Source organism: Centropristis striata, chromosome 13 (assembly GCF_030273125.1).
Source record: "Centropristis striata isolate RG_2023a ecotype Rhode Island chromosome 13, C.striata_1.0, whole genome shotgun sequence".
Taxonomy (NCBI): domain Eukaryota; kingdom Metazoa; phylum Chordata; class Actinopteri; order Perciformes; family Serranidae; genus Centropristis; species Centropristis striata.
Genome location: NC_081529.1, coordinates 34,529,064 through 34,553,739, shown reverse-complemented (window position 1 = coordinate 34,553,739; position 24,676 = coordinate 34,529,064). Strand labels below are relative to the sequence as shown.

Sequence of the window (24,676 nt, the reverse complement as noted above, 5' to 3'; positions counted from 1 at the left end):
AAGTGGCAAATCTGCGCGAAAAAAATTGCAGATTTACGAGAACAAAGTGCAGATTCACCACTTTAAATCTCATAAATCTGCACATTTTTTTCTCGTAGATTTGCCACTTTAATCTCGTAAACTTTTCTCTTTTTTTACACATTCTGGCAGTATGTAATATCCTCCTATACTCTCTAGGGTTGAAATTTGGAATTTGCAAGTATATCAATGAGTGCCCTATAAAGGGTTAAGGGGATTAAAATCATAGTTGCATTATCCTTCTGAGTTATTCTCTTGTAATATGGCAAAAAAAATCATATGAAATGCACAAATGAATGTGCAATTTGATGCACACCGGTGCATGCATTGTGCATCCCCCCTCCAGCTCCCCAATGGGTTAATCTCAAAAACTATGCGGGTCTTGAAAAGAAAGGATCCCTGCGTCTTTAAAGTTTATGTAGCAACAGAGGGATTGTAGCGATAATGCTATTGGGGCGGCAGATCAGTTACTTCTGACGCTCCAAAGCCTCGGGGAGTTGGCTCAAGATTGCTTGTCTTTGATAAGGTCCTCACTATGTAGCTGCAACTTCGTGATCTGGGAAAAGATTGGTAAAACGTGGCAAAAAAGCTCGCAGGTCGGGAAATAAACCGAGCAGGCTTTGAAATATGCTCCACACAGAGTGACTGCAACGTTTCTGGGCAGCTCCGACACTTGTTTTATTTTTTTCCGAGGCATCGAGCTGGAATTGTTTTTTATGCAGCTGTCGGGACCCGGCAGTCGGTTCCTTACTTTGAAGTGCGCTGCTCCAGCCTGTCTGTGGGCTCAGTTGGTGTTGAGTCGCCTACAGGAGAGAGCTACCGGCGGCATGGCAGCCTGAGACCACAGGGAGGAGAAAAGGAGGAGGGAGAAAAGCGGTATTTTTTCCTCTCGAGTGCATTTTTCTCTCCGTAAACCGACTCAAACCTGAACGGACTGTATGTGGACGCGTCGCGGAGACGAGTACTGTGGATTATACGCGCTTTTTGTGTGGATAAAACGGCAACAACTGGAGTTTAATTTGAGTGGGGAACTCGTGGATCGATGGTAAGTTAGAACAGAGTGAGCCTCCTCAAACTGGCCCCGTCGGAGCTCCCTTTGATGTGCTGTTGACTCGCCTTTGAAGTCATGTTCAGCGGGAAATGAGCCGCTTTTCTTTACGCTTAAAGAGCAGAAAACGCGTCGAATCGTTCCACTATCGTTCACTTAATTTCCCCCTTTTCGATGCTGTTTGATTTGATTTCAAGTTGAAGTAGAACATTTCTAAGAAGCAACTCGGTTGTTTTTTGTGGAATTCCTCCTCCACAAGATGTGAGACTTTGCTGTTCTCAGGACTGGACCATACACAAGAGTTGTTTTTTCGGCTTTAAATGAAACTTTAAGAAGCTACGTGACTGTTTTAACGTGAGTGGGGCTGTAATGCATTGAATATAATTTTTAAAGAGTTGCTTATTTCCCCCCCTCTAGAAGATTTAGAGTAGTTTCTGTGTCCGGAGCTGTTTTTTGTGTGTGTGTTTTTTTCACTCTGACAAGTTTAACACCTGAGCAATGTCACTGTGATACATAGTAACATCTGCAATATTTGCACATCAGCTGCAGATTTATTGCAACATTGTTGCTTTGCGGTGCAGAAGCGATCATAATGTAACAAAGTGCTCATAATCTGCGCGATAATGTAAGAAGAGATGGCTGGATTCTTGCAACATTTCAACATGTTTAACCCTCCTGGAGTAGAGTACAGGCAGCCAGTTCACTCCATTGACTATTTTGGTCACGTTTTTCGATCTCTCCGAGTTTGTCCCACATCGGTGTCCTACAGGTCCTCACGGGGAGGATCAATTTGACGTGATTTAGTCGACTGTGATGAGATGTTGAGACGTAGAAATAAGGTGCCCCAGAAACCAGAAAGTGTCAGGGATGGTAGAAGCAGAAAGACATGTGCTTGGATTCTGCAGCAGGCTGCATATTAACCCTGACATCAGGATCCGGAAGCGTTAATAAAGCCGTTTGAAGGATTAATTACTTATTAATGGTGTTCAGTTCATGGCCCCGCTTGACATACGTGTGATTACTACTTCTCATGGAGGAGGATGGCTTGGATTCAGCTCAGGTGTTTGTGTGTTTTTTCGACTTTGCATGTGCGTAATCACTGTTAAATCCTCCTTTTTAATTCAACCAATAACGCCTCGGTGGAAATCACAGGTTGAGATTTGAAGAAATGCTGTTTATGTAATGCTGCTGCAGCGTTTTCTCACATTTTTTTTTCTTCCTGTGAACTAGTCTCTAGTCTTTTCTGTGGAAGTCAGCGAGGGTCTGAATCTGAAAAGACTCTTACTGCGTCTCTCCCCCCCTTCTTTGAAGTTGGGGCGGATCTGGTTTTGATTAGATCAATACTTTGTGTTTCAGAGAGAAGACGGGCAGCCGGAGAGAAGCTCCCCCGCTGACATAAGAGAGTGAGGAGATTACAGTAGAAGCTCAGAGGAGGCGAACAACACACAGGCTCCGTCTCCTGCTGCCTTCAGAGCCATGAGCCGGCCGCTTATGGACCATATCGCTAGTAGTTTCCGAGAAGATGCTCCCCGACCCCCGGTGCCGGGGGAGGAGGGCGAGGCGCCCTGCTACCCCGGCAAACTCGCAATGATGAAACCTTTGCTGGAACCCCCCAAATCGGTTTTGCTCGGCTCTCCGGGCTCATCGGCGCGGAGGAACGAGGATGGTCTTGGGGAGCCGGAGGGGAGCGCCTCCCCGGATTCACCGCTTTCCCGGTGGACAAAGTCTTTGCACTCTCTGCTCGGGGACCAGGACGGTGCTCTTCTTTTTCGGACCTTCCTGGAGCGAGAGAAATGTGTCGATACTTTAGACTTTTGGTTCGCCTGCAATGGCTTCAGGCAAATGGACCTCAAGGATACCAAAACGCAGAGAGTCGCCAAATTAATCTACAAGCGCTACATCGAGAACAACAGCATTGTCGCCAAACAGCTGAAGCCCGCTACTAAGAGCTTCATACGGGATAATATCAAGAAGCAACACATTGACTCCGCAATGTTCGACCAGGCGCAGACGGAGATCCAAACCAACATGGAGGAGAACGCGTACCAGATGTTTCTGACCTCTGACATTTACCTCGAGTACGTGAGGACTGGGGGAGAAAACCCAAATCACGTCAACTCGAGCGGGCTGGGCGACCTGAAAGTTGTCTGTAAATACCTGCCCACGCTCATCGAAGAGGAGGAGTGGAGTTGTGATTTCAAAGCCAAAGCGCTGGTTGGATTCTCGGCGAAGGCGCAGAGGGCCACCGTGTCCATGAGGGCGGTGGAGGTGATGGAAAGAGGATACAGGTATGTCTGCAACACCTTTTTAAAACTGTTTTTAACGCTGTACATCGCTAATCATGCACCTTCACAGGCGGCTGGAGGCATTTTTCTCATGCGTAAAAGTGCAACATATGCGTAAAAGTGGAACATATGCGTAAAAGTGCAACACATGCCCCCCTCCACCCCCCCACCTTCCTTTGAATCACTTCAGGGTTCCTTTTAAGTTTGTAGAAAACTCTCTTTCTCTCTGTGTGTGTCTTTCCCTCTGCTGGCTCTCTGGTCCCTCTCACCAGCTCCAGCAGCAGCAGCCCTCTGCTGGCGCTCGCATGGATTTCCGGGGCTTTGAAATAGTTCAGCAGAATGAGGGATCGTCTTCCACGGGAAAAGTTCACAGAGCATGGCTGGCTCCGGCCCCAGCCGGCAAATAATAGATGATGACATTGCTATGCTATGCCTCCTGTACTGTACTGTACACGGCACTGTCCTCAAGCCTCTGGCACAGACATAAATCTATAGCAAAATCTATAGACGGCACTTTGAAATGCATGATCTGCAAGCTTCATTTTGATGCTTATTATTATTATTTCAGTCTCTGCCTCTGCATTTTTAAAAAGTTTATGCATCCCAGACAAATCTATCATGTTTTTTAAGGAGTTTATAACATGTTTGGGTGATTTAAAACACAAGTGGGACATCTTCTGATGTTGCTGTTAACTTTTAAGACAGACAGGCGAAGCAAAAACTGACCGCTTCGGGCATCAAGGATTGACAGCTTGTGTATTGGTTGGAGTAGTGGTGGTGGTGGTGGGTGGGGGTCTCCTACAGGGTGGTGCTTGTTGCTGAAAGTGAGAGAATAGAGAATAGTCCTCTTTTGACATGAAGCCCCATTGTCACCTTACAGCTTCAGAACATGTGGAACCCATTTCTCCCCTTTTCCGCTTCCTTCTCTCCTCACCTCTTCTTCTCATCTGACTTTTTAAAAAAAACAAACCCTGAACGGCAGCAGCTACAGTACAGAATCAACACCCACCTCCACCTCCTCCTCCACCCGAAACCCCTCACTCTCTCTCTCTTCTTCACTCTTTTCTTGTTTGCGTCAATTCTCCACTGATTTCCCCTTCTTTTCTGCTCCCCCCCCCCTCCCCGCCTTTGCCACTTTTATCTTTTTTTCTTCTTCTTTTTTTCTTTTGAAAACTCAGGGATGCGGACTACGAGGCATGCTTTTGGAGCGAAAGTGAGGAGGGGGAAAGAGAGCGGAAAGGAAGGAGAGAGAGAGGGAGAGAGAGAGGGGTAATGGGAGGGGGAGTGCACCTCATGAAAGAAAGGGAGGGAGGAGAAAGGATAAATGAGGGGGTGAGAGACAGGCAGGGAGGGAAGAATGCAAGGCCAGCTGTGTTAAATACCTGACTCTTTGCAAGCCCCTCTGAAGGTCAGCCTGGAGCTGGGGGCCTACAGCTTTAGTCCTGCTGGGTCTCTCCCTCAAGAAGACCCCCACCCTGCTTTCTTTCCTTCTCTGACACAGTCTTATGCTTCCGCTCTTTACTTCTTTTTTTTTTTTCTTTTTCCCCTCTTTTGGTTGGTCACTCCCCCCGTTTCTCCTCCTCATGTACCATGGCAAGAATGCATGCACAGCGGGAGATGAATGCTGAGGAAAGAGTGAGTGAGAGAAATGGAAAGAAAAGGAGAAATTGAGGGGTTGTTGTTGCATACGGCAGAAATGGGGCATAAGGAGAAAACCACAGCTTTCCCACTGCAGATGAACTTGTGTTTGAAAGGAGGTGGAGGTTGGCAGGCCACAGAGGAGCTGGTCACTTTCATTCATTCATTCATTCATTCATTCATTACTGGGTGGAGTTCAGGGGTCTCAAACTCAAATTACCTGGGGGCCGCAGGAGGCAGTATCAAAATGACAAAAAAAAGACACAAAATGACAAAAAAAAAAGACACAAAATGACAGAAAAAAGATACAAAATGACCACAAAAGGACCAAAAAAGACACAAAATGACAAAAAAATACACAGAATTACCAAAAACGACACACACTTATTTAAAAAAAAAAAAAGACACAAAATGACAGAAAAAAAACTAAATTACTTAAGACACAAAATGACTAAAAAAAGACACAAAATGACAAAAAAAAAACTAAATTACTTAAGACACAAAATGACTAAAAAAAGACACAAAATGACAAAAAAAAGAAACAAAATAACCAAAAAATACACCATATTATTTAAAAAAATACACAATTATTAAAAAAGACACAAAATTACAAAAAAGACACAAAATTACCAAAAAAAGACACAAAATTATTTAAAAAAAGAGACAAAATGACTGAAAAAACTCTAAATTACTTAAAAAAGACACATAATCATTTAAAAAAGATACAAAATGACCAAAAAAAGATACAAAATGACCAAATAAAGACACTAAATTACCAAAAAAAGTAATTAAAGGGACCTTCCACACACAACACGGTAAAGTGCCATTCATATAAAACTCATATTAAACTTTCATATCAAGGTTAGGGCCACAAAATATCGTCACGAGGGCCACAATTGGTTTGAGACCTCATGCATCACAGGGTGTAGTTGTTATCGGTAGCAGACGAGGTCACACATTAGTCACTTCTTCTTCTTCTTTGTGTCATTAAAGCCTCCCAACCTGTCCTGATTGAACTGTCACCCACCTGTTGGATCCTGTTTCATAGACTTGTGGTAGTTTTTTAAATCTGACTTGTGTTGTTGTAACCTCCCCAGGTCCTACAAGAGAGGAGAGTCCCTGAACCCCTGCTACGTGGGCTCCTTCGCCCCCGTCAGCAGCACCAACGACAGCGAGGTGTCCAGTGACGCCTTGACTGACGACGCCATGTCGGTGACTGACAGCAGTGTGTAAGTGAATATTAACCAAACACCACAGCGTGTGTGTGTGTGTGTTTCTGGAATGTGAAGTGATGTGCTGTGGAAATTATAATAATAAAAGAAAGATAAAGTGACAGCGGGCCTCCAGCTGGCTGTTGGAGTCGAAGCCAAACTGGAAGAAGAATGATTTTCTGTAGTTATGTTGGCCACACTGCAAAAAAGGTGTCTAAAATCATTAAATCTGAGGGAAATTATCTTGTATCTGAACGGACAGATAATTTCACTTGACAAGATTTCAAAAATTAAGATTGTTAAGTCCAGAAATAAGCATGTTGAACACTTAAAATAAGAAATTAACTCATAAAACCAGTCAAAACCAGAATAAAACCAGTCAAAACCAGAATAAAACCAGTTAAAACCATAATTTCTTAAATTAAGATTGTCAAATCTAGAAATAAGCATGTTGAACGCTTAAAATAAGAAATTAACTCTTAAAACCAGAATAAAACCACATAAAACCAGAAAAAAAACAGCTAAAACCAGTTAAAACCAGAATAAAACCAGTTAAAACCATAATTTCTTAAATTAAGATTGTTAAATCTAGTTGAATGCTTAAAATAAGAAGTTAACTCTTCCAAATGTCAGAAAATATGGAAAGATGTCCATCCCAGTTTCTCAAACTCCAAGGTGATGTCTTTTAAACGTCTTGTTCTGTCAGTGCAAACCTCCAAGATATCAGTTTGATATGATATAAAACACAGAAAGCAGAACATCTTTATATGTGAAAGGTGGAAACAGCCATTTCTGCAACTGTTGCAAGGAAAAAAACTATTGATTATCCAAATAGTTGGCTATTATTTCACCTGTTGATCATAAGTAACTGATTAGTCGACTAATTGTTGCAGCATTAGTTGCAACTATTGGTTAATAACAATATCTGGTTATTACTTTATACTATATTTACTACCGGTACTATATTATAATTTAGTCTTTACAGTGTCACAAGTTCTACATGTTTTAGTTTGCAATCAAACAGGCGAACTGAGTGGGAATTCCCATTTTAATAACATGAAGTGAGCAAATGTTTGGCGCCATGCAAAATGACGTGAACGATTGCTGATTAACTCTATGGAGTCTTGCCATGTTGTATTTTTGTGTCTTCTTTTTTAGTCATTTTGTCTTTTTTTTTGTCATTTTGTGTCTTTTTGGTCATTTTGTGTCTTTTTTTGGTAATTTTCTCTCTTTTTGTGTCTGTTTTTAGTCATTTTGTGTCTTTTTTTTGGTCATTTTGTGTCTTTTTTTAGTCATTTTGTGTCTATTTGTAGTCATTTGTGTGTGTGTGGTTTTTTTTTTTGGCATTTTGTGTTGTATTTTTGGTAATTTTCTGTCTCTTTGTGTCTTTTATAGTCATTTTGTGTCTTTTGTTTCGTCAATTTGTGTCTTTTCCGCTTCGTTTTTACGTCTGGATGTGATGAACAAGTCATGCTTTGGTGCTTTTTGGAGACTCCACAGGGTTAACCGCCAATGCACTGACTAATCAAGCAATTGGCTAATCGTTTCTGCACAAAAAAGGTGTTATTGCTGCCTCTGTCCACATGTGGTTTATGCTTATCTGTGTACGTGCCTGGGGCCTCGTTCTTCAAAGGGATTACTTGGCGTAATCACGTGTCTCTCAAGTGACAGGGTGCTATGAAGTCATCGCACGGTGCACAGCTCAAGGCCAAGAGCGCTCAGGTCAGCCCGTCTGTTTTTTTGGACAGAAAGCAGAAAAATCTTGGTACAAGTTCCTCTTTACCTCATCTCACATGGGAGGCGTCAAGGCCTGCGTGGATGATGTCACCAAAGCGGCGAGGGTCACCATGACCAAGCTACTTAAAGACGCTGATGTTCAGTGCAACCAGTGGGCGGGGCCTCACACAAATATGGCCGCTATAAAAGAGGGTTTCTTCTTCTTCTTCTTCTTCTTTACAACAGGCTCTTCTGCACTGGCATATCTCTAGACAGCTTCAAAGAGGCCGAGGGCCCATATAGTCCTACTCTGCTGTACTTTGCCCAGTGCAGTGACAAAGACACACACACACACACACACACACACACACACACACACACACACACACACACACATTCTTGTACTTCTATCTTTGTGAGGACCCTCATTGGAACAGTGAATTCCCTTGCAAGGTTATAATAGTTTTGGATTTTTCATTAGTTTTAGTTTTCATTTTGTTGTGATTTTTTGTTTTCAATTTCAGTTTGTTTTAATGAGTCTTTAGAGTGAGTTTGCTAGTTTTAGTTTAGTATTTATTTTGTTGAAATGCTTTAGTTTTTCTTAGTTTTAATGTTAGTTTTAGTTTTTTGTAATGGGGTATTTGTTGGGTGGGAGATTAAAAGAGGTCACAGTAAAATTTTGCCTTTATTTCCTTTGTCTGATCCATCTTCATTATGCATGAAAAAAGTTGACAAAGATGAAAACGAAGGACATTTTCACTATAATTTTAGTGAGTTTTGTAACCACACAATACAGTTTCAGTTAATTATCATCATCATGTAACCTTTAACCCTTAAAACAAAGTCTGAAATCTCAAAAAAAAGCCTTTAAAGAAGTGAGGACCGGCCGAAATGTCCTCACTTTGCAAAAATGTCCTCACTCTGTTGGTTAAAAAAACGTGTTCCGGTCCTCACTATGTAGGAAGTACAAGAACACACACACACACACACACCTCAATTCCTGCCCGCTCTGGCCTTGATCACAATATCTGCCTCTCTTTAGGTCAGTTAAAAGCAGCCATAAACATTTGAATCTCATTTACAGATAAAGAAAAGAATAGAAAAGAGAAAAAAAACAGCAAACGGGGGGAGGAGGAGGTTGGGTGGGAAGAGAAAGAGAGTGGTGGAGGGGGGGGATTTTTGCTTATATCTTATTTATGGATTTGCTTGGACGCTGGGGAATGCAGCTGCGCAGACTTCAAACATTACCTTATCTTACAAACCAGCCTTTTGATGTGCGGAGATCAGAGGCTGGCTGCGGCAGCGCTTGCCAAATGAAGATTGGGAGGGGGGGGAGGGGTGTGGGGGGGTAGGGGGGGGTGCTGGTTATGCGCATGACTGTGGCATTTCAAAGCAAAAGTGGAAAAAGTGCTCCTCAGTTAGGCTAGGTCACCAGGAAACTGCTGTTTAGCATGGAGAAAAGACACTGTTTTACACTGTCAAGCGCTTCAGTTTGAAGCTTGAGCTTTTGCTGTTTTGTTGTTTGATTTCATCTTTTTTAGCCAGTCAGCCATTCAGATTCAGGCCCTCAGACAGATTTAACCAGGTTAGCTAACACCCCTGGGTCCTGTCCTGCAGTAACTCTTTGAATAAGTATAATGAGCCGCTAATGCTAACACTAACAGTGTCCTCAGCTCGGCTTTAAAGTCAGTAGGGGAATGCTAATGCTGACGCTACTTCTGGCCAGCAGAGCAGAGCAGAAGCACACTGTGGCTGCAAAAGTGTGTGTTTGTGTGTGTGTAAGTGTTGAAAGGAAATAGCCAGCAGGATGCCCAGATCTGTGCTGGAGCCAGAGATGAAAATGAGTGTCATTTCTAGGGCAAACAAAACCCCCTACCACCTCACTCAGAGCCCCGTAACCCAGTCACAAACACAAACAAGAACAGGAAATGCTGGCGTGATTCACCTCCGAGTGTGTTTCTTTTTTTTATTATTTGTTCACTAATTAAGTCGTAAAGATAACAAACAAAATGGACAGGAGAAGTAATTGATTAGATTTGATCTCCCCAGTCAGCTGATAATAAGCTTCCTTCTGAATGGCTGTTTAGTCTTAAATCAGGGATGGGCAACTGGAGGCCCGGGGGCCAAGTGGCCCTCAGTACAACTACATGCATTTGAGCATGAAATCTTAAAAAGTGCAGTGTAAAAATGCACAAAATGACTTCTTGCAATAAATGTTGGTCTGCTGTTCTTGCACTGATAAAAAAAAAAGAAATCACAGTTTTTCATTTGCTTTAAACCTTTTGTATTCCTATTTATACTGTTATACATGCATTTGAGCATGAAATATGTTAAGTTACTGCACTGTAAACAAATGGACGCAAACTAAACAAATAGACACAAAATGACCAAAAAAGACACAAAATGAACAAAAAAAGACATAAACGCGCCAAAAAATCCCCCCAATGTTACCCTATGGAGAGACTAGAGTGATGACATCATCAAAAAATGAACATCAAAAGACACAAAATGACCAAAAACATGAAATTGAAGTGCAGTGTAAAAATGCACAAAATTACTTCTTGCAATTAATGTTGGTCTGCTGTTCTTGCACTGAAAACAAAAGAAATCACAGTTTTTCAATTGCTTCAAGCCTTTTGTATTCCTATTTATAGTGTTATACATGCATTTGAGCATGAAATATGTTAAGTTACTGCACTGTAAACATATTTAAAACTGCAGTTTCATCACATCTGGTAAAGTGCACGCTCCAATATGTGGCCCTGTGGTAGTGGCCATGAAAAACGGTGGCCCCCTGCAGCATTTAAGTTGCCCATCCCTTGTTTAATTGATGCATCTGATCGGGTGATTGACCTTTTGTGATCTGTGTCTACAGAGATGGCATCCCTCCGTACAAACTGGGCTCAAAGAAACAGCTGCAGAGAGAGATGCAGCGCAACATGAGGATGAACAGCCAAGTCTCTCTGCCTGCTTTCCCTGTAAGTACACAAACACACACACACACACACACACACACACACACACACACACACACACACACACACACACACACACATACATGCATGCTCCGAAGTCTTTTTGAACCTAGGTCCCACAGTGTAATTTCCATACCACCCTCTGTTCCGGGTCTCTCTTGGTTCTATGAATAGTACCGCACAAACTGTATTCGGCATTCTCAATTCAACAACACCAGCAAAGATCTGAAGAGTAACGTCAAAGACCCAGCCTCCCACTCTCACACACACACACACACACACACACACACACACACACACTCACATAAGTGCACATGCACACATACAAACACAAGCCCCCTCGCTACCTTTGGTGTCACCTACACCCCCATTAGGGTTCCTTGAAGTCTGCGGGAGACGAGGGGGGTCTCTAAGCTGTTTATCGCCGCGGCGCTCGGAACACACCGGGGTTTTTTCTGCTTCCCTATCGATGCTGTAAATATGGAGAATAGAGGAGAAATGAGGAAGATATCTGCCGCTTTATCCCGAGGGCTCTGAAATCAGCCCCGGTTCCCCAACAAAAACACAAAGATACTCAGACACATTCGCACGCACGTGCACGCACACGCAGCAGCGCTTTGATCCGAGGATGAATGGAGCAAACGCACAGGGAAGTGACAACTTCCAACAGAGCTGGCCCCCTTTTTTTTTTCCAAAGCAACCCCCCCCCCCCCCCCCCCCCACCCACCCATCCCACTCTCCTACATATACACACACACACACAAAAGTGAGGGATCTTAGGGAAGAGTTTGAGCGTGTCATGTGAGCTCTGAGTGGGTCAGAGGGGAGTTTTTAGGCTTACGAGAGGCGAACTTCAGGTTGAGAGAAGAATAGGAGAAGAGGGGGACATCTAGCAGAAGTAGCAAAAAAGACAGAAAATTATTTTAAAAAGACACAATGACCCATAAAAGACATAAAATGACCAAAAAAGACACAGAATTACAAAAAAAATACACAAAATTACAAAAAAATACACAATTATTTTAAAAAGACACAAAATGACAGAAAAAAACTAAATTACTTAAAGAAGAAACAAAATGACCAAAGAAAGACGCAGAATTATTAAAAAAAGACACAAAATTATTTTAAAAATATACAAAATGACCAAAAAATACACAAAATTAATTTTAAAAAGACACAAAATGACTGAAAAAACACTAAATTACTTAAAAAAGAAACAAAATGACCCAAAGAAGACACAAAATGACAGAAAAAAAAACTAAATTACTTAAAAAAGACAAAAAATGACCCAAAAAAAGACACAAAATTATTAAAAAAAGACAAAATTATTTTAAAAAGACACAAAATTACCAAAAAAAGACATAAAAAAGTACTTAAAGGGACCTTCCACACACAACACAGTAAATTGCCATTGATATAAAACTCACATTAAACTTTCATATCAAGGTGGGGGAAGAGTTTGAGCGTGTCATGTGAGCTCTCAGTGGGTCAGAGGGGAGTTTTTAGGCTAATGAGAGGCTAAACTTCAGGTTGAGAGAAGAACAAGAGAAGAGAATCACATCTAGCAGAAGTAGCAGCTTGTTGTAATAAACTCCATGTAACCCCCCTTTTTGTCAACATTATGAGACGTGCAGCAAGTGTTACTTATACGAGTAAAAACATCCACAGATTGGTTCCCGCCACTCTTCTCTCACTCACTGTCCCCCTTTTCCCTTTTATTTTCTCTTTTATTCTTGTTTTGGTTTCCCGTCTGATTTTTGGCGATGGCTTCCATTCCCATGGTGCAGCAGCCCCAGGCTCCATCAGACAGCGCCTCTTTTCTCACTCTTTTCTCCCCCTTCATGCCTACTACAAAGGGATGGGAGAAACAAAAAAAAAAGAGGAAGAAAAAACAAGAAAGCCCTTGTGCAAAAATGCAAATAATTTAAGATGTGTGCACACACACATGCACACATTCTCATACTGTCACTATACTGTACCTCAAAGGTGCCCAGTGTGTGTGTGACAAAGGGGGGGAATAAATTACCTCAACCTTTCTGATCTTGCATCCTTTTTTTGGCACCTTTATCTCTTTTCCTTCAACCCTTCTCTCTCTTCATTTTCTCTTTCTTCCCCCCCTGCGAGGACACACATCTCTGCATCTCAACTTTTTTTTTTATCTTTTCCTCCCTGGAATTCCCTTCCACAAAAGACACAAAAAGACAAAAAAAAGACACAAAATGACCAAAAAAGACACAAAATGACAAAAAAGGCACAAAATTACCAAAAAAAGACACAAAATTAAGTAAAAAATGACTCAAATTGACCGCAAAATGATCAAAAAGGCACAAAATGACCAGAAAAGACACAGAATTGCCAAAAAAAGACACACAATTACCAAAAAAGACACAAATTGACCACAAAATGATCAAAAAAAGACACAAAATGACAAAAAAGTCACAAAAAGACACAAAATGACAAAAAAGACACAAAATGACAAAAAAAAAGGCACAAATGAGCAAAAAAAGACATAAAATTACCAAATAAAAGACACAAAATGACCAGAAAAGACACAAAATGACCAGAAAAGACACAAAATGACTGAGTTTTTTCTCATTTTAGTTCACATTTATTTTCCTGTATATAATCAGATTTTTATGGAAAGAAAATTACTGGTTACACCAACTGACACACACACACACACACACACACACACACACATTCTCATACTGTCACTATACTGTACCTCAAAGGTGCCCAGTGTGTGTGTGACAAAGGGGGGGAATAAATTACCTCAACCTTTCTGATCTTCCATCCTTTTTTTTGGCACCTTTTATCTCTTTTCCTTCAACCCTTCCCTCTCTTCATTTTCTCTTTCTTTCCCCCCCTGCGAGGACACACATCTCTGCATCTCAACTTCTTCTTCTCCCATTTTTTTTATTTTTTTAATCCCTCATCTTTTCCTCCCCGGAGTTCTCTTCCACCCCCTGTCGATATGTGGCTTTTATTCCTAGATGTAAAGCCACTGCTTCCCATCTATCTACCCCTCCGTCCCTCCCTCCGCCGCCCTATTCTCCCCCCACCGAGTGTTTGATATTTGACGAGGAAGCCTTTGAAGTGAGCTGACTTTAAAGAGGCCTGCTGATGATGACAGAGGGAACCAGCCCAGCATGACCGTACAGCAGGCCTGCCACCCCTTGAAACAACCCCGAAGCCCCTGGGTGCCTATGACAGTGCCCTGATCAGCACCACCAGTGGTGGAGCTGATGCAGAACAATGCATATATACATATAGACCGATGCTCTGTGAAACCAACTCGCTGTTTCAACTGAAATATTTGATTGTCCATGCTGCGAAAGTATTTTGCGTCAAGACAACGAAGACAATGGAGTTAGGAGGCTAACTTCAGGTTGAGAGAAGAACAGGTCCGACTCAGAGGCAGGGGGACATCTAGCAGAAGTAGCAAAAAAGACACAAAATCATTTAAAAAAGACACAAAATCATTTAAAAAAGACACAAAATTATTTAAAAAAGGCACAAAATGACCCAAAAATACACAAAATTACAAGAAAAGACACAAAATGACAAAAAAAGACACAAAATAATTTAATAAAAAAAGACATATAATGACCCAAAGAAGACACAAAATGACAGAAAAAAAACTAAATTACTTAAAAAAGAAACAAAATGACTAAAAAAGACACAGAATTATAAAAAAAAAAGACACAAACGTATTTTTAAAAAAAAGACACAAATTTATTTTAAAAAAAGACACAAAATAACCAATGCATATATACATATAGAGGAGTGTGGCTGTCTTTGTAGAAGTCATGGAGGAATGACACATGATGCAATGGCTAATGTATCTTCTTCTTCTTCTTCTTCTTCTTCTTCTCCTCCCCAAAGCGTACACGCCGTCCTCCCAAGGAGATGGTCCCAATGGAGCCGTCGGAGTTTGCAGCTCAGCTCATCTCCCGCCTGGAGAGCCTGAAGAGAAAACAGGACACCATCAACTCTCTGGAGGAGAAGCTGCAGCAGATTCAGGAGGTCTGTATCAGATTTTCTCGTTGTTATTTTGTGTGTGTGTGTGTGTGTACTACTTAGTGACCTGAGCAATCAGAGCAGTCACCAAATTGCTCTTGTATATATTCAGAGAGGAAAACTGAAAAACTGAGAAAGACAGTAAGGCATTTTAATAATAAAAAAGATTCCTCAGTTGATGATGTTGTGTTCCTTGTTACCAGGAGGAGGAGAAAGAAGACTCGGAGATGATGGGAAGTGCTCCCCAGCTGTCCCCCCACCCCTTGGCCCTCCTCCCCGGCCCCTCTGACGAGGACCCCCAGGCCATCCTGGACGACCACCTGTCCCGCGTCCTGAAGACGCCCGGCTGCCAGTCGCCCGCCGTCATCCGCCACTCGCCTCGCTCCAGCTCCCCAGAGCACCGGCCCCTCACTCGGCCGGGCTTCGGGATCAAAGCCCTGGTCCGGGCGGGACCCTCCAGTTCCAGTCTGGACCAAGGGGCCATCACTCTGGCCCTGGGCCCCGGCAGGACCCTGGTGAGCAGGCAGAGCACCAAACACATCCACCACCACTACATCCACCACCACGCCAGCCCCAAGAGCAAGGAGCAGATTGAGCGGGAGGCGGCGCTCCGGGTGCACGGCCTCTGTTCCAGCGGTGGAGAGTTCCAGCCTTACCAGCGCAGCCGAAGCCTGGGACGAGAGATGTGTGGAGCCGTCTCTGCAGACAACAGCGTGGGGTCAGTACCAGGCCCCTCTTTGTTTTCACGCCTTGTTTATTTCCTTGTTTTCTTCAGTTGGTTGTATTAAAAACTAGGACAAAACCACACACACACAAAAAACCCATAAAACACAAAAAATGACAAACAGAAAAATGCAACAAAAAAATACACAAACGCACAACAACATTGCAAAATGAACACACAAATAAAAACACAAGACTCACACAAAAGAACTAGGGCCAGGTCGCGTTAATTAAGAGCACATCCAGCCTCAAGTATCACCTCAATGCTAAACATATAGCAGCTAGCGGCTAGTGTGCTAGCTAGCGTGGATTGTGTTTTACTTCAAAAACCAAAGTATTCTAGTTGACAGAAGGTCTACCTACCTATAGACTACCTGGATTTATGAAATGTACTATATTTATAAATATGCTATTACTACACTTAATGGCAAAGAAAAATTTAATCAAGTCCCGGCCCTAGTTAAAACAATAAAACAATTTGTTTCAAAAAACCCCCCAAAAACAGAATACTGATCCTCTCTGTTTCCTCTCCAGGCGTTCCAGCTCTCTGTCCAGGCGTGTTTGCCGCTCCGGGGCGGAGGAGGGAGTAGCGGAGAGGTTCATGGAGGACTGTGGACCCCTGCAGCTGCCCAGCGACACCACAGACCCCACCCAGAATGTTCTGCAGTGGATCCTGGAAAGCAAACGGCAAGGCAGACACAAGTCTCACAGGTGAGCAGCAGCTGGTGCCTGCAGCGCTTTGGTTTTATTTCACTCTAAAATATCTCATTTATGTCACAACATTGCACGTTGTTAATACATGTAAGTCTAACTTCCGTTTCTCCCTTCTACAGTAACCAGAGCACCAAGAAGTCCTTCGGAGGCTCCTCCACCCAGACTCATACGTGGGGCGGTGGTGGAAGCTGCGGTCACCTCCGCAGCCACCAGCCGGCTCAGCCGTTCATCCAGGACCCCGCCATGCCTCCTCTTCCTCCTCCCAACACGCTGGCCCAGCTGGAGGAGGCCTGCCGCAGGCTGGAGGAGGTCTCCACCAAGACCACCAAGCAAAGGTACGCAGAAACTAGACAGGAGCTGTTCAATATTGCTGCTTTTGTTTTGTTTATTATGCATAAGGCGCTGTTTACACAAAGGGAAAAGGCAGATATTTCCATGTGGTTTGGCCTCTCATTTACACGAAAACCCCGTTTTTCTCACAGAAAACGATTATTTCTAAAAACTCCGGGTAAAGTGGAGAATTTGGAAAACTCCGGTTATGTGTTGTCATGTCAACTGGGAGAAACAAACGGGGTTTTAGGTTCTCACGCTCATTCTATCTAGTTCAGGGATGGGCAACTGGAGGCCCGGGGGCCGCATACGGCTCGCACCCTCACTTGAAGTGGCCCTCAGTACAAGTACATGCATTTGAGCATGAAATATGTTAAGTTACTGCACTGTAAACATATTTAAAATTTCAGTTTCATCATATCTGGTTAAGTGCACGGTCCTATATGTGGCCCTGTGGTAGTGGCCATGAAAAATTGTGGCCCCCTGCAGCATTTAAGTTGCCCATCTCTGATCTAGTTGTTTTGAAAGGAACAGGAAGTGGCTTGTGTTATTCGTTGTTGATGATTCTGAGGATTCTGATTGGCTTGCATGGCTTTATCCTTCTCCCTACACTGCCGCCCCTTATAATAGGTTTGGCATAGTTATAATGGCGCTCAACAGCGTATTCATGCCGGTTGATGTAAATGACAACGATGTTGTGTGCACAATGTTATTTTGGAAAACGGAGGGGGGGGGGGGGGTATTAGTTTCTCTAAATCCCCTGCTGTGTATAAACGTGGCCTAAATGTCTCTCTTTTTTGTTTGAAGCATCAGTATTTTGGTTCCTGGTATTAAACTTTATGTCGTGTCTCCTCCCAGGCATCCGATGTCCAGCCTCCAGCCAGAGAAGAGCCACCTAGTGCCTGTCCAGGGTGAGGGGTCTCCAGCCGCTCCCAGTCCCGCTGGCCTCCTCACGAGCAGCCCCGGCCTCCAATCAGAAGAGTACGATGCCTCTAGCGTCCCGCCCTCCCTCTCCTCTCCTCCTCTCTGCTCCTCTTCCTCCTCCTCTCAGCCATAACCTCCACCTTGCAGTGTACTTCTACCCTTTTAACTCTTCCTGCACTGCTCACCACTAGTCATGTGCAAACATACACATCGCACACGTGCACATACAGTCAGTTTAAAAAAAAAAAAGGTGACCCCCTTTTTGCAAAGCATATTTTAAGACTGGCTCTGCTTCTGTTTGCATGCATCTTGTGTGATTGTGCAGTGTGTGTGTGTGTGTGTGTGTAGTCAGTGCACCACCTGACTAAGAGACGTCCCTTTCATATATATGTATCATTTTTATTGGCTGTCCTTCAGTGAGCTGGCAGTCGGCTGGGGCGAGCAGAGCTTTGCAGAGAGAGCTCCTCTGAAGTGGGCCTACAAAGCCTTGGACATAGCTGAAGGGGAATTGATAATACTGTGCCCCTTCTCCATGCACACACACACACACAACACACAACACACAACACACACTGACTGATGGCACTAGGTCACTCACTTGTGTTGTTCTTCACTCGGTGCTGTTTCTGCTCCACTACTGTAGTAGATTGCTGTTAAAATCCCTGAGAAGCTTTGCTCCGTTTCTGATTTCTCTTTTGATCATTATCTTGTAAAGTATCATGAGTGTGTCCACTCCTTCTAACACACCCTTCCTCTCTCTCTCTCTCTTTCTTTTTTTTGTGTCTACTTTTAGGATGAAGGAGTGCAAAAAGGGTTCAGGAGGCGAGACGGTGGTGACGTACTTCTTCTGTGGCGAGGAGATCCCCTACCGCAGGAACATGAAGAGCCACAGTCTCACCCTGGGCCACTTCAAGGAGCAGCTCCGAAAGAAGGGCAACTACAGGTGTGTGCATGGAAATGTGTATATATGATAGATGGAGAGATGTGGGTTAAAGTTTTACGAGAGTGATGTAATGTGAACTTTTGCCAACCGGTGTTTCTGTGATATTGTGATTGCTGGTGATAAAAACGCTATCAACTCGTTGGCCTTGGTTCTAAAACGATGATTGAGAACAAGCTGCCGCCTTTCGGAGTATAAACATAAAACCTCCTGCAGACAGGAGGAGTCATTTATTTACAGTATCTTCACTGATTGGAAATGGAGCTATAAAGCTCTTATACTACTGTCAGGGTCAGCCCTCAAATCCACGATTCAACTTTTGCTTTCAAGTTCACTTTAATATCTAGTTTGTGATATAAGCATGTCTTTTATGACTGAACATTATGCCGTCGTTAGACTATATCAAGTCTTGATTATTCAGATCAGGGATGGGCAGCCTCACTTGAAGTGGCCCTCAGTACAACTACATGCATTTGAGCATGAAATCTTAAAAGCGCAGTGTAAAAATGCACAAAATGACTTCTTGCAATTAATGTTGGTCTGCTGTTCTTGCACTGAAAACAAAAGAAATCACAGTAAGTGGTTATTTTGCATTTGCTTCAAACCTTTTGCATTCCTATAACTGCAAATTATTTGGTTCTTAAGATAAAACAAACTTAGATTTAGAAGTGTTGGATAATTTATCTTGTTTTAAGAGTTAATTTCTTTCTATTTTAAGTGTTCAAAATGCTTATTTCTAGATTTAATAATCTTAATTCAAGAAATCTTGTCAAATGAAATTATCTGTGCATGCAGCAATATCATTTCCCTCAGATTTACTGTTTTTATCTGGTTTTTAGACACCTTTTTTTGCAGTGTGCGTGCATTTGAGCATGAAATATGTTAAATTACTGCACTGTAAACATATTTAAAATTGCAGTTTCATCATATCTGGTTAAGTGCACACTCCTATATGTGGCCCTGTGGTAGTGAACATGAGAAACTGTGGCCCCCTGCAGCATTTAAGTTGCCCATCCCTGATTCAGATCAACAGATTGGTGTTTTTTTTATAGCCTCAAATTTACATTTTCAAATGTTCCCATAAAAAAAAGAAAACAAGTGTGTTTAGAACTGCCGTAGTACGGCCATGTGGTCAGACATCTGACTTTTGCCAATCCTGCTTTTGATTTTGATAATTAAATTAAAGCTCATTTGTGTGCGAGACTAAACAAAACTACAAACTGAAGCGGGAACGTCAGATGTTAGATGAGGCTACATGCTGCCCTAATGCTACATGCTACATGCTAATGGCTAATTCTTATCATTTCCAATGTGACATATTTTCACACTTATTAGTGGAGCTTTTTCTATGTGCAGCTCTGACATCGGTGCATTTCTATGTGTGTTTGTGTGCAGTCAGATTCAGGCCTCTGTGGTTTCTGAATGTGTGTGTGTGTGTGTGTGTGTGTGTGTGTTGAGGGGGGTGCAATGAAAAGGAAAGGACAAGAGGGAGGGAGGTGGGTGGTGCGGGGGTTAGTGGAAGAGTTTGAACTGCAGCGATTTGGGTCCCATCTGGTATTGATTTCCATGCTAAGGCACACTTAATACACATGGCTTTGAAGCCCCGGCCCCTTTCATTTCAACCAACAAAGACTCACACAAATGGCCAGCGTGCAAATTCTTCACTGATGCTATCAGGGGCTCTTTTTCCTTTTTTTTTTTTTCTTCCCTGGTGTGTTTGTGTGTGTGTGCTTGCGTTGAACGCGCACAGTGTTTACACATGTTGTAATCATTTTATGGATATTTTTGAAAGGCAGATTGTTAAATGCCAGATTCGCTTGTTTGCTGTACTTCAGGGCCCTGATTGAGGCCGCCCAGCTCCGATTGTGTGTTTGCAGAAAGAGAGAGAGAGATTTTTGACTTTGATTGCTCCTTTCCAGTTGGCATTAAAGGGAAAAGATCAAACATTTATTGTTTAGGCTGCCATGGTCTCCAGGATAAGCATGGCTGGAGTATTGTGTTAATAATTACAGGTATCAAACTATTTCTTAGAAGAAGAAAGGGGGGGGGGGGGAAAGGAGGAATTTCTTCCTGTCCAGATGTTTGCAGCGTTTTTGGATCAACAAATGTGACAAGCACTTAGCTCCGAGTTCTGCACATCTGTCTGTTTGCCCTCCACCTCTTCTTCTTCTCTCTCTGGCTCGCTGTCTCAGTTCCTGTGTCATACCATCCACATTTTTTGGAGAGAGCTGCGCGGCGCTTTAATAGCAGCCAGAGAATGTGTGGAGTTGGGTCATTTCAACATGGCAGCGGTTCAACAAAGAACAGTACTGCCGGGCCCTGCCAGACGATATTGGTGCCAGATGTCAGAGCAAACGGAGAGAGAGAGAGAGAGAGAGAGAGAGAAGAAGAAGGGGAGAAGGGGGGAAAAACAGATCTAGCCACATAAAACATGTTCCAGTGGAAATTCAGGCTCTCTCTGTCTCCGTCTGTCTCTCTCAGCAAAAAAGATCATGGCTCTTTGAAGATTTTTCTTTTTTTTTAAAGAGTAGGACGGCTCGACTTTTTCTTTTTTTTTCTTTCCCCTCTTCCTTTCCTCCTCCAGATAGGAAAGGAGGATACAATTATCAGGCGTGTCTGGTGCTCTTTCATGTCCTCTTATTTATCTACTTTGTCTTTTTTTTACTCACTTTGTTTCCCTGAGAAGAGGGGAGGCCTCTTTAGTTGAAGCCTTCCTGCGTTCACAACGACGGAGCTGTTTTTTATTAGTGACCACCCTCGTGCTGACATGTGCACTCGGGCACCTTTTCGCGAGGAAGACTTAAAGCTCTCGTTTTTTTTATAAGTATTGCATGTTCGACTTTGTCAGCCTCCCGTCTCATTAAAAACAAAATACTCACAAACATACCCGCATTCCAGTCGCCCCACACATGGAGCAAATCGAGGCATTTTTCCATTACATAGTTAATGAGTGGATTCTGAGACACCCCCTCCCTTCCCAAACCAAACCCACCCCTGCTGCTTTCTCTTCCTCTAAAAATGAGGATGGGGGGGTTGCATCATTAATGGCCCAGTGAAGTCATGGCTGACGAGAAGCCCCTCCTTAGATTGGTGTTTTTTTCTTCCACACACACACACACACACACACACACACACGTACAGAAAGTTGTCAGTCCTATAGCTCAGCGAGAGCTCGTGCTATCAACAGGGGTAAGGAAGGACACAGTGTACTGCTGCTGTCTCCTCCTCCACTTTGTTCTTTTCTTTGTCCCTGTAATAATGAAACGGGGATGAGGAGCCAGTGAAAGCCCGTGCATGCATGCATGTGTGTCCTGTAACGTGTGCATGCACGAGTGGGTGTGTAGGAGTCGAGATGGGGGGGTGGCGGGGGGGGGGTAATGACAGGCAGACTTGCAGGCACCCAAAATTTCAGCCTTTGTCAAAGGACCCCTTCATTTGCACGCTGGCCTAATTGGCCCCTGTTAGCCGGGGCACAACAACGCCATGGAGGAAAAAGGAAAAGGCAAAAGTAAAAAAGAAAGGAGGGATGAAAAGTGAGGGAGGGATGAAGAGCGAGAGCCTCTTATTTGAGCTGTTAGCAGCAGGTTTGGGCCCCACCCGGAGAAGTGGCTCTGCAGCTCAGCAGGCCGGGATGATTGTGCACCGAGTGGCTTTTTGGCAGAGTGGCGGAAATGAGGCTTGATGATAAAAAGGTCAAAAGGAGGTGGCAACAAGCTGTTTGACTTTTAGGGTCTTTCTATTGGCTTTTAGAGGAGAAGTGAGTTGCTCAATCTCTTCTCTGAGATCAGTTTCAGCTTCTCATATTCGTATCATTCTGTAATCATCTGTTTCTGAATTACTTTACCTTTAGGAACAAGAGATAAACTAAAAAGAGACGAGACAAAGGAGGTTGAGTTGACAAAACCATTTGAGTCAATACTTGAGAAGTGATAAACTGAGGAGATCTCATAGTCGTATACGCCCCTGATCTCAATTATGTCTCGTTTGTTTTAAAGAAATTTTTTCCTACGGGTTTCTTTTAAGCCTTAAATGTGCAGAATGTAATGTTCTGCCACTAGGGGTTTCTCAATCAAATAATCAATGTTTTTCAAAGAAAAGACACAAAAACTGAAAATGCATCAAAATCAATTTTGTTCTTAATCTTTGACATATCCAAGGCTGTGATAAAAACCAATGCTCCAGCCAAAAATGAACACGTAAAGCATCAGTGACATCATGCAATCAAACTGGCATTTAAAGGGTTAAAATCCTCAAAATCTTTGAATGTTTAATAGTTATGAGCAGGGCGGAAGATCTTTAAGAGGTTTATGCAGAAAAAAGTTATGAAAAGTAATGCATCTTTGGTCACGCTTGCTGTGTATGAAGTCTCCAGGTGTTAACTCTCTCCCGTCTCTCTGTCTTTCTGCAGGTACTACTTCAAGAAAGCCAGCGATGAGTTTGAGTGCGGCGCCGTGTTCGAGGAGGTGTCAGACGACGGCTCCTTGCTGCCCACCTACGAGGGAAAGATCCTGGGCAAAGTGGAGCGGATGGAGTGAGACCTTCTTCATGTTGTGGATTATACGAACGCTTCACACCTGCCATGGATGGATATACTCCCTTCTCTGCTCACACACACACACACTAAGGATGTGTCTTTTAAGCTAAAGACTGAAGGACTTGGAGATGTTGAAGGAACGTCAAAGAGGTTTCGGGACAAATTCTATCGCTCTTACAGGACTATCGTGTGAACAAGCCCGCCTTGAAGTGAAGAAAATACAAAGACTGTGTGTTGCTGGACTGAAACATCTCCGTGTTTCCAGAAGAGAAAACTCTAGAGACTCTAAGGTGAATGACCACTCCTCAAAGAAGCGGGCCGGTGGGCTCCAAATCTGAGACTGACAGCCCTACTTGACCCCGCCCGTGCTAGCATAACTCGCTAGCACACCGCTAAAAATGTATATGCAGATATACATGTACATTGCATTGTATTGTGATGCTCGTATTGCTGTGTAAAGATTTCTATTGCTATTTATTGGAAATACCCCCCGGCCCCCCCAAACCCCCTTATTATTCCTCCATGGACAAGCTGCTTGGAGTTGGAGAAACTTCTCCAATTTTCCCACATCCGTGATTTTTTCTTTTTCCCCTTCAGTTCTCAAGCAAAGGAAATGGGTTTTATTCATTTTCTGCCCCTCATATTGAACTGTAAACTTCGAAAATATACCTCTTCAAAAAAAAAAAAATCCACTCCTGTTCCTGGAGATTTTAGCGGGACATCATCTCTGATCTCTTGGCTGGAGAGCTTACTGCTGAAGCTTTTTGAGAATGGCTCTCTTATCACTTAAAAGTTCGATAATATATTTACTACTGCAGTGCTATTTGTGGCCGTGTCCCCATCTTGCTCTGAGTGGACTACGAAAAAGAAAAAAGAAGAAAAAAGGAAATGCTATTAACGTTTTAATTCCCGACTCTGGGACTCTGCCCAGTTAGCCTTGATCTGTCGCGTCTTAGTGCCTTTGTTTCAGTGGCGCAGGCATCGCACAAATAGCCTACGTATTTACTTAGAGGAAACTGCCCTGAACAGGTCCTAGAATCCCCAAAATGTGTTTACACCAATATTAATATTTACCAACAAAAAGCTCTATAACGTGCTCCCCAATGTGCTTATTGTGTGACTGAGTTGCTTTAGAGTAGAGTTACTCTGTCTGTGTGTATTTGAAACCTGCACTATGAGCTGCAGGTTATAATAATGATGGTGGTGATGTACACTATGTCACTACATAGTGTTTTAACTGAGTACAGTAGCTGTGCCTACATGGATTCTTGCCGTGTTTTACCCAGTTTTATAGGGTCCTATTACTCCCTTGGTTTTTACAAGGGGCCTTATGTTGAAAAAAAGATATTTTTATGCCTTTTAGTATCTGTTTCATCATGTTTATGTTTTATAATATTTTTCATGGCTTCCTTGGCTCCACTTGTAAACTGTAAATTATGCGTACTATAGAGCTCAGTTGAAAAGATGCCTCGGTACTTTAATTATTGTAATTATGAAGAGATGTAGCCTTTATTAAAATGTTCTATTTTTCAAATTAGCAAATGGCTTCCTATGGTTTTGTGCATGTGTGTGTCTTGTGATGGGTGTGTGTGTGTGTGTG

General features: G+C 42.9%; 1 protein-coding gene across 2 annotated transcripts; it reads left to right on the top strand.

Moving 5' to 3' along the window:
- Positions 1-250: 250 nt before the first annotated feature.
- axin2 (axin 2 (conductin, axil)) lies at positions 251-24,115 on the top strand. 2 transcript variants are annotated; one of them, XM_059347127.1, is made up of 11 exons: positions 253-1,063; positions 2,423-3,354; positions 6,087-6,218; positions 10,792-10,894; positions 14,777-14,917; positions 15,115-15,629; positions 16,169-16,345; positions 16,468-16,683; positions 17,537-17,659; positions 18,396-18,545; positions 22,951-24,115. In XM_059347127.1, exons 2-11 carry the CDS (start codon positions 2,543-2,545, stop codon positions 23,075-23,077), a joined length of 2,496 nt encoding a protein of 831 aa, XP_059203110.1. In that variant the 5' UTR covers positions 253-1,063; positions 2,423-2,542; the 3' UTR covers positions 23,078-24,115. The 2 variants fall into 2 exon arrangements, with proteins under 2 accessions (XP_059203111.1, XP_059203110.1); XM_059347128.1 differs by lacking the exon at positions 22,951-24,115 and having other exon boundaries at positions 251-1,063; positions 17,537-17,750; positions 18,396-18,513.
- The last annotated feature ends 561 nt before the right edge of the window (positions 24,116-24,676 follow it).

Bases quoted from the DNA above. Each gene is read 5' to 3' on its own strand.
- axin2 (XM_059347127.1), top strand. From the start codon at position 2,543: ATGAGCCGGCCGCTTATGGACCATATCGCTAGTAGTTTCCGAGAAGAT. The intron at 16,684-17,536 runs GTACGCAGAAAC...GTCTCCTCCCAG, and splicing joins ACCAAGACCACCAAGCAAAG to GCATCCGATGTCCAGCCTCC. The intron at 18,546-22,950 runs GTGTGTGCATGG...GTCTTTCTGCAG, and splicing joins CGAAAGAAGGGCAACTACAG to GTACTACTTCAAGAAAGCCA.